The sequence below is a fragment of the Periophthalmus magnuspinnatus genome, chromosome 4, assembly GCF_009829125.3.
Source record: "Periophthalmus magnuspinnatus isolate fPerMag1 chromosome 4, fPerMag1.2.pri, whole genome shotgun sequence".
NCBI classification, from domain to species: domain Eukaryota; kingdom Metazoa; phylum Chordata; class Actinopteri; order Gobiiformes; family Gobiidae; genus Periophthalmus; species Periophthalmus magnuspinnatus.
The window spans coordinates 33,885,262-33,902,762 of NC_047129.1; the positions used below are offsets into that span (position 1 = coordinate 33,885,262).

A 17,501-nucleotide genomic window follows, 5' to 3' on the forward strand; every position below is an offset into this window, starting at 1 on the left:
CTCTCATTCTCACACACTCCCTCTCTCTCTCCTCTTCTCTCTCGTTCTCACACTCTCCCTCTCTCTCTCCTCTTCTTTCTCATTCTCACACTCGCTCTCTCTCTCTCTCCTCTTCTTTCTTGTTCTCGCCCTCTCTCTCTCTCTCCTCTTCTTTCTCGTTCTCACACTCGCCCTCTCTCTCTCTCTCCTCTTCTTTCTCGTTCTCACACTCTCCCTCTCTCTCTCCTCTTCTTTCTCGTTCTCACACTCTCCCTCTCTCTCTCCTCTTCTTTCTCATTCTCACACTCGCCCTCTCTCTCTCTCTCCTCTTCTTTCTCGTTCTCACACTCTCCCTCTCTCTCTCCTCTTCTTTCTCGTTCTCACACACTCCCTCTCTCTCTCCTCTTCTCTCTCGTTCTCACACTCTCCCTCTCTTGTTTTACCTCCCATCTTGCTCCTCCCTCCTCTCCTGAGTCTGGAGGTGGGCGGAGTTCCTGGCTCCTCCCACACACACCTGAACCCCAGAGGAGCCAGGACCAGACCCTGGTGCAGATCGTCCTTGTGTCAAACGTGACTCCTGCTCTGTTGATCCAAGATTCCTGCTCCCTGGACCGTCCCTGGACCGACCCTGGACCGACCCTGGACCGTCCCTGGACCGTCCCTGGACCGTCCCTGGACCGACCCTGGACCGTCCCTGGACCGTCCCTGGACCGTCCCTGGACCGACCCTGGACCGTCCCTGGACCGACCCTGGACCTCTCCTCCGTCCTCTTTCTCCTCTCTCTCTCATGAACGACAGAGTGCACATAAACGAGTGTTTTCTTTGTTTTTACAGAAGTGCAGCAGCTGACGTGTGTGTGTGTGTGTGTGTGTGTGTGTGGGGGTGTGTGTGTGTGTGTGTGCTCTTGTGTAACAGGGCTCAGCGTCTGCCCTGTCACGGGGAAGTCTCCAGCTCAAACTCAGATGATTCAGACACGGGACAAAAGGTCATGACCCCAGAGTGTGTACTACAACTAATACTACAACTAATACTACAACTAATACTACAACTAATACTACAACTACAACTTATACTACAACTACAACTAATACTACAACTACAACTTATACTACAACTACAACTAATACTACAACTACAACTTATACTACAACTACAACTTATACTACAACTACAACTTATACTACAACTTATACTACAACTACAACTAGTACTACAACTACAACTTATACTACAGCAGAGAGATGAGACATGTACACTGGAGTACTGCAAGAAGGAGAAAAAGAATTAGCAGTAGTAGACGTAGCAGTTGTTGTAGTAGTAGTAGTAGTAGTAGTTCTTAATCGTTGATACTCGTAGGATTCTGCAGCGTCGCGTCCACAGGGGGCGCCGCAGCGTCGCGTCCACAGGGGGCGCTGTTGGGGACATCGTTTTTTAACGTGGATTTCAGTGGATTTGTTTGTTTTATTAATGATTCTAATTTGACAAAAAATTACAAGTGTCACTGTAGAAGAAGAAGAAGAAGAAGAAGAAGAAGCACAGACACGACGACGACGACGACGACGACGACGACGATGCTGATGATGATGATGATGTCATAAAATGGGAAATAAACAAACACGGAGTGAAAGTTTTGACTCTGGATCTGACTTTAGGCTGCGACGCTTTTAAATATGAGAATAGAAGGATGTTTCCTCGTCACACACAGACCTGGAGCTTTTGTTTCATTCACATGTTTAACACACAAACCTGCAGAAAACACTCTGTTCCACCTTGTGATGTCATCATGTGGTGATACAGGAAGTGCTCCACTGTGTTTTTAAACTCCACACACCTTCATTTATAGAATCATCTGGATCATTTCAGTCCTGGAGTTGTCTCTTATCTCGACTGAACTAAAGGTAAAAGGAGGAGTTAAAATGTTTGAAAACTACCACTTGATGACATCACAAGGTGCAACAGAGCGTTTTGAGCTTTGGAGATGTGACAGACTAATAATAAAGTGACTCAAACTATGAATTGTAAATAGTTTTGGCTTTTGAAAACACTGCCAGATGAAGAATTACATTTTTTCCATTGTATTTTATTGTATTTTATTGTATTTATTTATTTATTTATTTATTTATTTATTTATTTATTTATTTATTTATTTATTTATTTATTTACAAGACCCAGTTTTGTGTCATACAGAACCTTTAATGCATTGTCTGGTTTTGTGTCGGCGCATTAATATTCCTTCTTTGGCTGTTTTTTTATTTCATTATTTTCCACGTCTCAAAATGTTTTTCCTGTTCCAGTTCCAGAGACTCCGGCGCAGACTCGACTCTCAGCCCGATTCCAGTAAAAAACCCCACGAGAGAGAAACCAGCGCGCGAGGAGGGAGGGAGGGAGGGGGGGATTCTCCGAAACTCCATCCCACGTGGGGCGCTCCTCCGTCGGCCTCGCTCTCAGCCAATCACCGCCGTCTGGAGCTCGGAGCCAATGGCGGCGCGGCGAGTGGGGCGGGGTGACGCGTCCGGCTCTCGGGGCGTATAAAACCAGCGCCAGCCTCGATTCTCCAGCTCGGAATCCTCCACACTCGCGCACAAACCACTCGTTCACTCTTTCACTTGTTCTCCCGCCACGCACGGACTTTACACAGTTTTTCCTTCTTGGATTTACCGTTTTTGTGCTTTTACGCAGCGCACTTTGGATTATTTCTGCACCTTTTAAGGATAACTTCACGTTTTGGGGGGATTTATTTCACCGCTTTTCAACATGACTCTGGAAGAAGTCGTTGGATCGAGCTCCACGGAGAAAAAGTAAGTGCATTTTTCGCGCAGACGTGGGTGATCCAGGTGGTTTGGGGTTTTTTTACGCATCGACGCACGCGCCTTTCTCACGACGTTTTGCAAGTGACGTGATTGCGCACACGTTGAGTTTTCTTAAAGAGGGATTTTCACAGAGATTTCACTTCTGTTAAACCGTTTCGTTTCTTGAGCCGGGTTTTACGCACAGAAGGAAATGGAAAATCACGCAAGTTTGGAACATTTTGCGCTGCTTTTGTGACATAACTATCCAATATTTTGAAAGTTGTGGTTAAAAAAACAAACAAAAAAACGTCATGCATCAATTTGACCCAAATGTAGAATCCAAGGAGGGAGTGACAGGTTTAATGGCACCAAACGTGATCTGAATTCATCCAAATGGACCTTTTTTACGCACAGAAACGCCACATTACGCACAGAAACGCCACTTTACGCACGGACATGCCCACGCCACGACTCCACGCACGAGTTCAGCGCGTCGTTATGTCTCTACAGCGCACAGTCCTGAACATTTTGACCTAATCTCAGTCTGGTTTTGTCCCTCTGCAGGATGGACACGGTCGGCTCGGCTCTGGAGACGCTGCTGGTCGCTGCGCACAGACGAGACTGTCTCACGGTTGGAGTTTACGAGTCCGCCAAGCTCATGAATGTGTGAGTACCACCACAAATGATCCTTTTTTTGTAAATATATTAGTCACATGTGCAAAGTTCAAGCCTAAAATGTCTCTGAGAATGAGTCAACAGAGCGTGAGGAGCGTGCGTAATGCGCGCGCAGTGTCCAAAATGGCACCCGCGTAATCCGCACGGTCTATTTTTAGCCCCAGAGCTTAAAATAATAATGGGACGTGGCTATGTTTAGTTGGGAAGCTATTTTTACACGTCTGCTCCACTGAAATGTTCTATTAATGGAACTGGAACGGAACAGGCAGTTTGGGAGCGTGTCAAAGCTGAAATATGTAAACATTTAGAAAAAAAAGGAAGGAAACTGGTCCTTTTTTTAAGTCTGATTCAACCATTTTTGTATGAAATGAAGTGATTTTTAAAAGAACAGTAAGTGCCGTCATGTTTCTAGAGTCTTTTATGAACTAAAATCACTTCATTTCATACAAAAATGGTTGAATCAGACTTAAAAAAAATAAACAAAAAACAGAAAGTGAATACAGTGAACCACTTGAGTGAAGGAAACTGGTCTTTTTTTTCTTTTTTAAGTCTGATTCAACCATTTTTGTATGAACTAAGTGATTTTTAGTTGATAAAAGATTCTAGAAACACTTACTGTTCTTTTAAAAACCTAATTTGTGTCTTTTTAAATGTTGCATAAGCAGGAGAGAGGCTCAATACACAGAGTCACATTTACATCTGAATCAGACCAAACGCCCCGGGCCAGACCACTTCCCTTTAACAGTTTGGCTAATTCACTTTTAAAGGTGTCGGTTTTGGTTTTGGGATCGTGCCGTCGACTTCAACGAGCTCGGTGCAGTTTTGTGGTTGAGTCACGGTGAAAAAAACGCTGACTGTGCCACGACGCGCCCAGAGCTAAATATAGAAACTCAGATGTAAACAAACCCGGGCTATTTATAAACCGGTTCAGCCTGGACTGGTCTGGGGGCGGAGGGTTTTCCAGACGTCAGACGTGAACCAAATTTTAACGTTTTTATGTGTCTGAACGTTTCAAAATGACTTGGCCTTTATGTTTTTAGCTCATTTTTGAAGCAGCAAATCCAATAAATTTACATAATCTGCCCCGTTTTGTCACAGAAGTCGTTACTCGCCACGAAATCTTCAAAATTTGTCAGGAAAAAATGTAAAAGTTTTGAATATTTGGTGTTTTGAGCAAAAAAACCCAACAGATTTTAACCAAATTTAATTGTTTTTATTCCATATTTTAGTTTAGAAGTCATTTTAACCCATTTTCATGCAAATTTCCAACATGTTTTGCTGTAATATTTCAATTTTTTTTACACTTTTACTCAAAATGTCCGACTTTAACCTCATTTCTTTTACGTCTTTCCGTTTTATTCCCGTTTATCCTCAACTTTGCACATTTTCATTCACATTTTAAGACTTTTATCTGTAATAACTTTTAAAAAATATTTATTTTTTTTGTTTTTTTTCCTCCGATTTTAACCGCGTTCCCTCTCTCCCTCCAGCGACCCCGACAGCGTGGTCCTGTGCGTCCTGGCCACGGACGCCGAGGACGTGGACGACATCGCGCTGCAGATCCACTTCACGCTGCTCCAGGCGTTCTGCTGCGACAACGACATCAACATCCTGCGCGTGTCGGGGCTGCGGCGTCTGGGCCAGCTGCTCGACGAGAAGCCCGACCAGAACGGGAACGAACCGCGAGACCTGCACTGCATCCTGGTCACGGTGAGTCGCCGTAACAACGCTAACGCCCCGCTAGGAGATGCTAACGTCGAAAAGTGCGAGAGCGGCAGTCGGCGTTTGAGTGATAGTAACGTTTAAAAGTTCAGTTAAATTTTAGTGATGGATGAAAGAATTGAATTTTTGTTTTTTTTTATCTTTTGAATGTTTTTGGGAAGTTTGGCTAACGGATTGGCGCTAGATCCCCCCCAACGCTAGATCCCCCCCAACGCTAGATCCCCCCCAACGCTAGATCCCCCCCCAACGCTAGATCCCCCCCAACGCTAGATCCCCCCCAACGCTAGATCCCCCCCAACGCTAGATCCCCCCAACGCATTTATTAATTGACTTTCCATCTCTAACGCTAGGTCCCCGGCGCTAGGTCCCCGGCGCTAGGTCCCCGGCGCTAGGTCCCCGGCGCTAGGTCCCCGGCGCTAGGTCCCCGGCGCTAGGTCCCCGGCGCTAGGTCCCCGGCGCTAGGTCCCCGGCGCTAGGTCCCCGCAAATTTATGAATTGACTTTGCATCTCTAACCGAAGTTTAACCACAAAATCCAAAGTGATGATGATTTTTCCGGATTCTAACCTCATTTTCTTGGCGTTCCCAGAATCCTCCCGTGGACCCGCTGCAGTGCCAGGCTCTGTCCGACATCAGCAGCTTCTGTGCGGAGAGTCGATGCAAGAACCAGTGGGTGCCGGCTCTGGAGCTGCAGGCGCGCTGAAAACCGCCAAAAAAAAAACTGTCAAAAACGTGACGCGAAATCAGCGGTCGACCAATCACAGCGCCTCCCCGCGACCTCTCACCCTGGAGAGGCGGGGCTTGCGGGCGTTTGAGGGCACGTGGAGCCGGGGATTGCTAACAATGCTAACGGTTCTATGCTAACGGCCCAAAAAACGAAGACCGGGAACTTCCGACGTGGAGGAGCGGTTTTTTTGGGAAGCGGTCATGTGACTCAGCGCACGCCGCACGGGCCAATCAGAAGAGAGTTTGACGAGAGACGGGAAAAAAGATGGAAAAAAACAACAAGATGGACTCAGAACTAATGTTTTTAAATAAACGGGACGCTCCTGCAATGTCAAAGTGTAACCAGTGTTTTAAAGTGTCTGGCCCAAGGACACGACGGCAGGAATCAAACCGCCAACCTCTGGGTCAGACACGTGCAATATAATGTGTGTGTGTTAAATGTGACGTGACGCTTCAGTGTTTTTATCAGATGGGAACAAGTGTTTTGCCAAAGGGCACAATGTCAGGAATCAAACCGCCAACCTCTGGGTCAAGCACCGACAGTTTAATGTTTAATGATAAAATGTAACTCGACAAACGGCGGGGACGAGGTCGACTGTAGGAAAAGTGTGTTGCTCAACGGCAGCTCGGACGCCGTCGACGGGAATCAAACCGACAACCTGTGTGTGTCGGACTGTGACGGTGTTTTACAAATGTGTGGGATTATTTATGAAAAACAAATGTAATATATTTGTGACGATCACGAGGTTTAAAGTTTTATCTCCAGGTGAAAATGAAACGATGTGAAATAAACAAAACGAAAAAACAAACGGACTCTGTGATTTTTAGTTTTGTACCGAACGTTTGTCATTTTCAAATCAGTTTTTTTTTGACACGTTCACAAACAGAACGAGCTCGTTTCACCGTCGCTTTGAGACGCAGTGAGCTAGCTAGCGTGCTAACACTTTTATTAAAACCAGAAAACAAAGTAAACAAACAAAAAATAATTAAAATAAAGCTCATCTTGTTTGTACATGTGAAATACTTAAGTTTGTGATGTTCTTTTAAAATTATGCTCAAAATTAGCGTTAGCATTAGTGTTAGCATTAGCATTAGTGTTAGCGTTAGCATTGAGACACAAACTTGTCTCTAAACGCTGAAGTGTTTATTTTATTTTTGTCATTTTAAAGACAAATCAGATCCTCAAACACAGACGTTTAAAGCCTTACTCTGGTTTGTTGCTCACAGGTCAGATCTGTGGAGAGGCTGGTTCACTATAACAGTTACACCTCAGTGTTTTCAAGCATCAGAAACACTTTAAACATGTGAGTCAAGTTTAAAACATGAAACGTCTCCATAAAAAGCTCCATAGTGAAGCTTTAAGTTTATCTGCCTCTGGTCTGACCTGATTATCACCGAGACCTGAGACCTGAGACCTGAGTCCCGGGTTAGTCCAGTGATAGACGAGGTCAGTCCAGACAGTCCTTTTGGGGTTTTGTGTATTGGTCTCATGGGTCTGATTGTTGTGCAACACAAAAGTCTTCAGCCTGAAGTTTGTCTCTGGAACAAAGGAGCAGCAGTAGTAGTAGTAGTACTTGTAGCAGTAGTTGCAGTAATTGTAGTAGTAGTACTTGTAGTAGTAGTAGTACTTGTAGTAGTAGTAGTACTTGTAGTAGTAGTAGTAGTAGTAGTACTTGTAGTAGTATTACTCAAACATAACGTCATGAGCCTTTATTTGTGTAACAATGGGGAAATTTTAGTGTTGCAACGGAAAAGTACAAGATCAGTAAAAAAAAAAGTACCACAAGTACTACAAGTACTACAAGAACTACAAGTACTACAAGAACTACAAGAACTACAAGTACTACAAGAACTACAAGTACTACAAGAACTACAAGAACTACAAGTACTACAAGAACTACAAGTACTACAAGAACTACAAGTACTACAAGAACTACAAGAACTACAAGTACTACAAGAACTACAAGTACTACAAGAACTACAAGAACTACAAGTACTACAAGAACTACAAGTACTACAAGAACTACAAGTACTACAAGAACTACAAGAACTACAAGTACTACAAGAACTACAAGTACTACAAGATACACAACACAGTCAACCCAGACAGACACAGGGAGAACATGCAAACTCTACACGTGGAAATAGAACCTGAGACCAGACCAGGACTAAACCAGGACTAAACCAGGACTACACCAGGACTAAACCAGGACTAGACCAGGACTAAACCAGGACTAAACCAGGACTAAACCAGGACTAAACCAGGACTAGACCAGGACTAGTGGGTCAGATGAGCCAGTCCAGGTTGTGTTTAGTGGTTCTTCTCTCTCCCCTCTCTCTCACATTTGGCATATCCTGGTCTAGTCCTGGTTTAGTCCTGGTTTAGTCCCGGTTTAGTCCTGGTTTAGTCCCGGTTTAGTCCTGGTTTAGTCCCGGTTTAGTCCCGGTTTAGTCCTGGTTTAGTCGCGGTTTAGTCCCGGTTTAGTCCCGGTTTAGTCCTGGTTTAGTCCTGGTTTAGTCCCGGTTTAGTCCTGGTTCAGTCCTGGTTTAGTCCTGGTTCAGTCCTGGTTTAGTCCTGGTTCAGTTCTTGTGTAACACATGATGTAAAACGTAGTACTGTATCTCTCTTTGACACTTTTGTAGTGAGTATTTGTTCCTCCTCCTCTCCCTCTCTCCTCCTCTTCCTCCTCCTCTCCCTCTCTCCTCCTCTTCCTCCTCCTCTCCCTCTCTCCTCCTCTTCTTCTCTCCTCTTTCTCTCTTTTCTTTTTGTTCCTGCTCTTGGTTTAGTTCTTACATTATATAAAACATTGTAGTATTTTTTCTTAGACGCCTTTTGTTTACTGTATTTTTCCCACACGTCCTCCTCCTCTTCATCTCTCTCTCCTCCTCTTCATCTCTCTCTCCACCTCTTCATCTCTCTCTCCACCTCTTCATCTCTCTCTCCACCTCTTCATCTCTCTCTCCACCTCTTCATCTCTCTCTCCACCTCTTCATCTCTCTCTCCACCTCTTCATCTCTCTCTCCACCTCTTCATCTCTCTCTCCTCCTCTTCATCTCTCTCTCCACCTCTTCATCTCTCTCTCCACTTCATCTCTCTCTCCACCTCTTCATCTCTCTCTCTTCCACTCCCTCACTTTCTCTCCCCCGCCTCCTCTCTTCCTACTCTCTCTCTCCCCTCGTATCTCTCCTCTCTCTGCCATTCTCCTCCCATTCAGCTCTCCCTCCTCTTTCTTATTTTTCTCTCTACTCCCTCTCCTCCTCTTCATCTCCCTCTTCCTCTTTCTTCTCCCATTCTATTCCTCTCTCCCACATATTTTTTCCTTCCCTCTCTCTTTCCTTTTCCCCTCTTCTCTCCCCCTCTTTCTCCCTCTCTTCTCACTCTCCTTTTCTCATGTCTCTCTCCCTCCTCTCCCTCTCTCTCCCTCCTCTCTCTCTCCCCCCTCCCTCCTCTCTTTCTCTCTCTCCCTCCTCTCTCCCTCCTCCGTTCTCTCTCTCTCTCCCCCTCTCTCCCCCTCTCTCCCTCCTCTCTCTCTCTCTCTCCCCCCCTCTCTCTCCCTCCTCTCTCTCTCCCCCTCCTCTCTCCCTCCTCTCTCTCTCTCTCTCTCTCTCTCTCTCTCTCTCCTCTCTCTCTCCCCCTCCTCTCTCTCTCTCTCCCTCTTCTCTCTCTCCCTCCTCTCTCTCTCCTCTCTCTCTCTCCCCCTCTCTCCCTCCTCTCTCCCTCCTCTACCCCACACTCTCCCTCTCTCTCTCCCTCCTCTCTCTCTCCCTCCCCCTCCTCTCTCCTCCCCCCCCTCTCTCCCTCCTCTCTCTCTCTCTCTCTCTTCTTCCTCTCCTCTCTGAGTCACTTCTTTATTTCTCTTTTTGTCCATATTTAGTCTCTGTCGTTTTCAGGATCTCCTCACGTCACAGTTTCCCTCCATTTTTCAGCAAAAACACTGTAAAAATATTTATAAATTAATGTATTAATATTTATATCTACAAACTCAAAATACTGCACTTTACAAATACTGCACTTTACAAATACTGCACTTTACAAATACTGTACTGCAGTTTTAACAGAAATGAGTCTTTCCTGGTTTAGTCCTGGTTTAGCACATCTTCTAGCACATGTCTCTTTTACAGTGATGGGAGCGTGTTTCCATGGAGACTGGAGGATGCTGGTCACCGCGGCGACGGGAGGAGGCAGTTTCCGCAGCAACAGGATAGAACAGTGACACGTTCAGAAAATACCAGACAAAAATAGAGAATAAAGGTATTTATAAAAATGACACGGAGAAAAAGGACAGGACTAAACAGGACTAAACCAGGACTGAACCAGGTCTAAACCAGGACTAAACCAGGACTGAACCAGGACTAAACCAGGACTGAACCAGGACTAAACCAGGACTAAACCAGGACTGAACCAGGACTAAACCAGGACTAAACCAGGACTGAACCAGGACTAAATCAGGACTAAACCAGGACTGAACCAGGACTAAACCAGGACTAAACCAGGACTAAACCAGGACTAAACCAGGACTAAACCAGGACTAAACCAGGACTAAATCAGGACTGAACCAGGACTAAACCAGGACTAAACCAGGACTAAACCAGGACTAAACCAGGACTAAAGCAGGACTGAACCAGGACTGAACCAGGACTAAACCAGGACTAAACCAGGTCTAAACCAGGACTGAACCAGGACTAAACCAGGACTAAACCAGGACTAAACCAGGACTAAAGCAGGACTGAACCAGGACTGAACCAGGACTGAACCAGGACTGAACCAGGACTAAACCAGGACTAAACCAGGACTAAACCAGGTCTAAACCAGGACTAAACCAGGACTAAACCAGGACTAAACCAGGACTGAACCAGGACTAAACCAGGACTAAACCAGGACTGAACCAGGACTGAACCAGGACTAGACCAGGACTGAACCAGGACTAAACCAGGACTAAACCAGGACTGAACCAGGACTAAACCAGGACTGAACCAGGACTAGACCAGGACTGAACCAGGACTAAACCAGGACTGAACCAGGACTAAACCAGGACTGAACCAGGTCTAAACCAGGACTAAACCAGGACTAAACCAGGACTAAACCAGGACTGAACCAGGACTAAACCAGGACTGAACCAGGTCTAAACCAGGACTGAACCAGGACTGAACCAGGACTGAACCAGGACTAAACCAGGACTAAACCAGGACTGAACCAGGACTAAACCAGGACTAAATCAGGACTGAACCAGGACTAAACCAGGACTAAACCAGGACTGAACCAGGACTGAACCAGGACTAGACCAGGACTGAACCAGGACTGAACCAGGACTAAACCAGGACTGAACCAGGACTAAACCAGGACTGAACCAGGACTAGACCAGGACTGAACCAGGACTAAACCAGGACTGAACCAGGACTAAACCAGGACTGAACCAGGTCTAAACCAGGACTAAACCAGGACTAAACCAGGACTAAACCAGGACTGAACCAGGACTAAACCAGGACTGAACCAGGTCTAAACCAGGACTGAACCAGGACTAAATCAGGACTGAACCAGGACTAAACCAGGACTAAACCAGGACTAAACCAGGACTAAACCAGGACTAAACCAGGACTAAAGCAGGACTGAACCAGGACTGAACCAGGACTAAACCAGGACTAAACCAGGTCTAAACCAGGACTGAACCAGGACTAAACCAGGACTAAACCAGGACTAAACCAGGACTAAAGCAGGACTGAACCAGGACTGAACCAGGACTGAACCAGGACTGAACCAGGACTAAACCAGGACTAAACCAGGACTAAACCAGGTCTAAACCAGGACTAAACCAGGACTAAACCAGGACTAAACCAGGACTGAACCAGGACTAAACCAGGACTAAACCAGGACTGAACCAGGACTGAACCAGGACTAGACCAGGACTGAACCAGGACTAAACCAGGACTAAACCAGGACTGAACCAGGACTAAACCAGGACTGAACCAGGACTAGACCAGGACTGAACCAGGACTAAACCAGGACTGAACCAGGACTAAACCAGGACTGAACCAGGTCTAAACCAGGACTAAACCAGGACTAAACCAGGACTAAACCAGGACTGAACCAGGACTAAACCAGGACTGAACCAGGTCTAAACCAGGACTGAACCAGGACTGAACCAGGACTGAACCAGGACTAAACCAGGACTGAACCAGGACTGAACCAGGACTAAACCAGGACTAAATCAGGACTGAACCAGGACTAAACCAGGACTAAACCAGGACTGAACCAGGACTGAACCAGGACTAGACCAGGACTGAACCAGGACTGAACCAGGACTAAACCAGGACTGAACCAGGACTAAACCAGGACTGAACCAGGACTAGACCAGGACTGAACCAGGACTAAACCAGGACTGAACCAGGACTAAACCAGGACTGAACCAGGTCTAAACCAGGACTAAACCAGGACTAAACCAGGACTAAACCAGGACTGAACCAGGACTAAACCAGGACTGAACCAGGTCTAAACCAGGACTGAACCAGGACTGAACCAGGACTGAACCAGGACTAAACCAGGACTAAACCAGGACTGAACCAGGACTAAACCAGGACTAAATCAGGACTGAACCAGGACTAAACAGAGGTCCATTCTCTGGACTCATGTGACTGGCGCCGTGTGATGAGGGTGAAGTCATGTGACTGTTGGTGCAGGGGTCAGGGGTCACACATGACACAGATAATGGCGTCTCTTTGTCAAACACCACAGGCTCCGGGGCATCTGACACAAACCCTCAGACTCCACATGTCAAATCTACAGTTTACACGACAAAGAGCGTCTGGAACAGGACTAGACCAGGATCATAACCAGACTAAAGTGGAGGGAGGGACTCTGTTGGTTTGTGGTGAAAAACCTCGAGTCGGATAAATTTAGATCAGATTAAAAATAAACCACAAGATTTATTTATAGAAGAAAAGTGAAACAACGAACAGAGAGAAAGAGAGAGAGAGAGGGAGGAGAGGAGAGAGGGAGGAGAGAGAGAGGAGAGAGGGAGGAGAGAGACTGGACTTTATTATTCATGTGAAAACACAGGAGCTAAAAATAGAAACTAAAATACATCTTTCTGTTGTCGTCCTGGTTTAGTCCTGGTTTAGTCCTGGTTCAGTCCTGGTTTAGACCTGGTTTAGACCTGGTTTAGTCCTGGTTTAGTCCTGGTTTAGACCTGGTTTAGTCCTGGTTTAGTCCTGGTTCAGTTCTGGTTTAGTCCTGATTTAGTCCTGGTTTAGTCCTGGTTTAGTCCTGGTTCTGTGTCAGATGATCATGTCAGGGTGGGTGTGGTGTGGGTGGGGGTCCCTGTGGGTGGGGGTCCCTGTGGGTGGGGGTGGTGTGGGTGGTTTGGGTGGGTCTGTCTGGTGGAGCAGAGGATTATGGGTTCTCTGTGGACTGGGGGACATTTTGGGTTTTTGACAAAGAGACAGAACCGTTATAACATTTGACACGGACTAAACCAGGACTAAACCAGGACTAAACTAGGACTAAACCAGGACTAAACCAGGACTAAACCAGGTCTAAACCAGGACTAAACCAGGACTAAACCAGGACTAAACCAGGACTAAACCAGGTCTAAACCAGGACTAAACCAGGACTAAACCAGGACTAAACCAGGTCTAAACCAGGACTAAACCAGGACTAAACCAGGACTAAACCAGGTCTAAACCAGGTCTAAACCAGGTCTAAACCAGGTCTAAACCAGGACTAAACCAGGACTACAGACCAAACCTCCGTCTTATTAAACGTTGTGCTCTTTTGTTCCTGGGTCTGTGGTTGTCTTGATCCAGGGGAGGGGGGTCTGGGTCTGGGGTCTGGCCTGGTTTCGGGGCCTCTCTCTGGGGCAGACTCGTGCTGCGGTGGCCCTGGAGCTCCAGAGCAGGGAGGGGCGGTGGTTTTGGGTCCGATTTGGGGCTGAGTTTTGGGGGTTGGGGTCTCTGAGCTCTGGGCGGGGGTCTGTGCTCAGGTCTGTAATTATGACGGCTCTGAAGATGCAGCCAAATGCCCCTGATGCCCTCCCATGCCCCCGTGTGTCAGATGCCCTCCCATGTCCCCGTGTCCCGTCCTGTTATTGAAGCTGAAAATAACATTACAAAATTGATCGCACAAAATTAAAGCTTCACTGTGTAACTTTTCTGGCAGTAGCCCCTCCTCCAATATCCATAAGGTCAAGTTACAGGTCACATCTGTGGAGAGGCCGGCGTGCACAGAGTAAGAACACGTGCTTTAAAGAGGAGGTATTAAAGAGGAGCTCTGAGCGTCGTCGTGTGGAGCGTGGGTGATGTAAGCGCTTGTGGGCGGGGCCTCGTACAGACTCGCACCGCTAACTGTCAGGAGGGTTTGAGTCGGGTCTGGGAGAGATCACACTTAATCTGTTTTGTCTCGCCTTAAATCAACGTTCATGAAGTGTTTTTTCCTTCAGTCTGAACAAACAGGTGTGTCCCAAAGTACTTTATCTACGCAGTACTAGTATTTGTACTTGTACTACTGCACAGATGTCAGTTTAGATGGACGACAGCAGTGTAGTGCGTCGAAGGGTCAACACATATCTCTCGTTTGGTTCAGTTGATTTGCTCTGAGGTCAAATGGGTCACGTGACTTCATCCCTGGCTCCTGATTGGTCGGTTTGGATGCCCCTGTTTTGCATGTGGCCCGGGGCATTGTGGGAAAAAAGAAAAGGACCATGGGAAATTTGAATAAAAGACTAAAAGAGACTAAAAGAGAGGAGAATCCCAACGGAAGAAAAGATCTGCGCTCAGAGGAGGCTTTTATTGTGAAGGTCTCAGAGGAGACTTTTATTGTGAAGGTCTCAGAGGAGTCTTTTATTGTGAAGGTCTCAGAGGAGGGTCTTTTATTGTGAAGGTCTCAGAGGAGTCTTTTATTGTGAAGGTCTCAGAGGAGTCTTTTATTGTGAAGGTCTCAGAGGAGGGTCTTTTATTGTGAAGGTCTCAGAGGAGTCTTTTATTGTGAAGGTCTCAGAGGAGTGTTTTATTGTGAAGGTCTCAGAGGAGGGTCTTTTATTGTGAAAGTCTCAGAGGAGGGTCTTTTATTGTGAAAGTCTCAGAGGAGGGTCTTTTATTGTGAAAGTCTCAGAGGAGTGTTTTATTGTGAAGGTCTCAGAGGAGGGTCTTTTATTGTGAAGGTCTCAGAGGAGGCTTTTATTGTGAAGGTCTCAGAGGAGTCTTTTATTGTGAAGGTCTCAGAGGAGTGTTTTATTGTGAAGGTCTCAGAGGAGGGTCTTTTATTGTGAAGGTCTCAGAGGAGTGTTTTATTGTGAAGGTCTCAGAGGAGGGTCTTTTATTGTGAAGGTCTCAGAGGAGGGTCTTTTATTGTGAAGGTCTCAGAGGAGTGTTTTATTGTGAAGGTCTCAGAGGAGTCTTTTATTGTGAAGGTCTCAGAGGAGTCTTTTATTGTGAAGGTCTCAGAGGAGAGGCTTTTATTGTGAAGGTCTCAGAGGAGGCTTTTATTGTGAAGGTCTCAGAGGAGTCTTTTATTGTGAAGGTCTCAGAGGAGAGGCTTTTATTGTGAAGGTCTCAGAGGAGGGTCTTTTATTGTGAAGGTCTCAGAGGAGGCTTTTATTGTGAAGGTCTCAGAGGAGAGTCTTTTATTGTGAAGGTCTCAGAGGAGTCTTTTATTGTGAAGGTCTCAGAGGAGTCTTTTATTGTGAAGGTCTCAGAGGAGTCTTTTATTGTGAAGGTCCCAGAGGAGAGTCTTTTATTGTGAAGGTCTCAGAGGAGGCTTTTATTGTGAAGGTCTCAGAGGAGGGTCTTTTATTGTGAAGGTCTCAGAGGAGGCTTTTATTGTGAAGGTCTCATAGGAGGGTCTTTTATTGTGAAGGTCTCAGAGGAGAGTCTTTTATTGTGAAGGTCTCAGAGGAGGCTTTTATTGTGAAGGTCTCATAGGAGGGTCTTTTATTGTGAAGGTCTCAGAGGAGTCTTTTATTGTGAAGGTCTCAGAGGAGGCTTTTATTGTGAAGGTCTCAGAGGAGTGTTTTATTGTGAAGGTCTCAGAGGAGGCTTTTATTGTGAAGGTCTCATAGGAGGGTCTTTTATTGTGAAGGTCTCAGAGGAGGCTTTTATTGTGAAGGTCTCAGAGGAGAGTCTTTTATTGTGAAGGTCTCAGAGGAGAGTCTTTTATTGTGAAGGTCTCAGAGGAGTCTTTTATTGTGAAGGTCTCAGAGGAGTCTTTTATTGTGAAAGACTCAGAGGAGCCTTTTATTGTGGCGGGGCTGAGCACAGACTCACCTGAAGGAGCAGCTCAGAGTCCAACATGAAGGACGTGTAAATGTTTGTTTTCTTTATTCTCACGGTCGTCACTCGTTCGCTCGTGTCGCGTGGCCACAGTCGCCCCGGGGCAGACTGACTCCGCGGGTTTCGTCTGTGTGTGATCGTCCTGAGCATCGTGTCATCTGTTTGTTTTGGTTCAGCTCAAGTTGTTTTAAAAGTGCTATAAAAATAAACTGAATCATAGTCTCTTACGCACACGCTAACACGCTAACAAGCTAACACGCTAACACGCTAACAAGCTAACAAGCTAACACGCTAACAGCAGAGGGACATGTCTGCAGCTGTAGGTGTGACTCATAAAAGCTTCAAATGAGCCACAGTTTTTCAAATGAGTCGTCTGTAACATCTCCAAAGCTCAAAATGCGACGTTCCACTTTGTGATGTCATGAAGTGGGAGTTTTCTTTTGACCCAGAGACACTGACGGGCGGGTCAAATGCAGAGGACGCACTGACCTTTAAGTCACAGCTGAGTCCAAAGTTCCTCCTCACTGACCTCATGCATCAGAACATCCTGATTACTCACCATGATGAGTTTATAAGCTCTTTACACAGCTCTCAGACACCAGTGTAGTCAGTATAGCTACCGCCAACTAGCATGCTAACCACACACTTGACTCTCAGACATTATTTTCAGCCCCAGAGCCTCAGACCAGAGCGTAAACAAACGGAGCGTCCAGGAACAGCACAGAGAGGGAATAAACTGAACATCCAGGAACGCCGCAGACAGGGAATGTTCGGAACGTCTGGAATGTGACACTGAACTGAACCGGGAGCCAAACCGACACCAGGAAATACACACGTCCGACCTCCAGAGAGACACTGACGCAACGGGAACGAAACACAGAGGAGCGCCCGGCCGCGGTGTGGGAGCGCCCCAGACAGAGCAGACACACAAAGACACACACACAGATGCACAGACACACACACAGATACACACACAGACACACACACAGACACACCCCGACACACACACAGACACACACCGACACACACAGACACACACACAGACACACACACACATGCACACAGACACACACACAGACACACACAGACACACACACAGACACACACAGATACACACACAGACACACACACAGACACACACACACCCCCACACAGACACACACACAGACACACACAGATACACACACACACAGACACACACAGACACACACACAGACACACACACAGACACACACACACACACCCCCCCACACACAGACACACACACACCGACACACACAGACACACACACACCGACACACCCCGACACACACAGACACACACACAGACACACACACAGACACACCCCCACA

General features: G+C 46.4%; 1 protein-coding gene across 1 annotated transcript; it reads left to right on the plus strand.

Annotated features, from left to right (window-relative positions):
• Positions 1–2,538: 2,538 nt before the first annotated feature.
• On the plus strand, positions 2,539–6,688 carry gadd45ba (growth arrest and DNA-damage-inducible, beta a). Its single transcript, XM_033964897.2, has 4 exons — positions 2,539–2,777; positions 3,333–3,434; positions 4,934–5,153; positions 5,753–6,688. Exons 1-4 carry the CDS (start codon positions 2,734–2,736, stop codon positions 5,864–5,866), a joined length of 480 nt encoding a protein of 159 aa, XP_033820788.1. The 5' UTR covers positions 2,539–2,733; the 3' UTR covers positions 5,867–6,688.
• Positions 6,689–17,501: the final 10,813 nt, after the last annotated feature.

Excerpts from the sequence above, each read along its gene's own strand:
- gadd45ba (XM_033964897.2), top strand. The coding sequence starts at position 2,734 with ATGACTCTGGAAGAAGTCGTTGGATCGAGCTCCACGGAGAAAAA. Across the intron at positions 2,778-3,332 it reads TCGAGCTCCACGGAGAAAAA|GATGGACACGGTCGGCTCGG; the intron begins GTAAGTGCATTT and ends GTCCCTCTGCAG. Across the intron at positions 5,154-5,752 it reads TGCACTGCATCCTGGTCACG|AATCCTCCCGTGGACCCGCT; the intron begins GTGAGTCGCCGT and ends TGGCGTTCCCAG.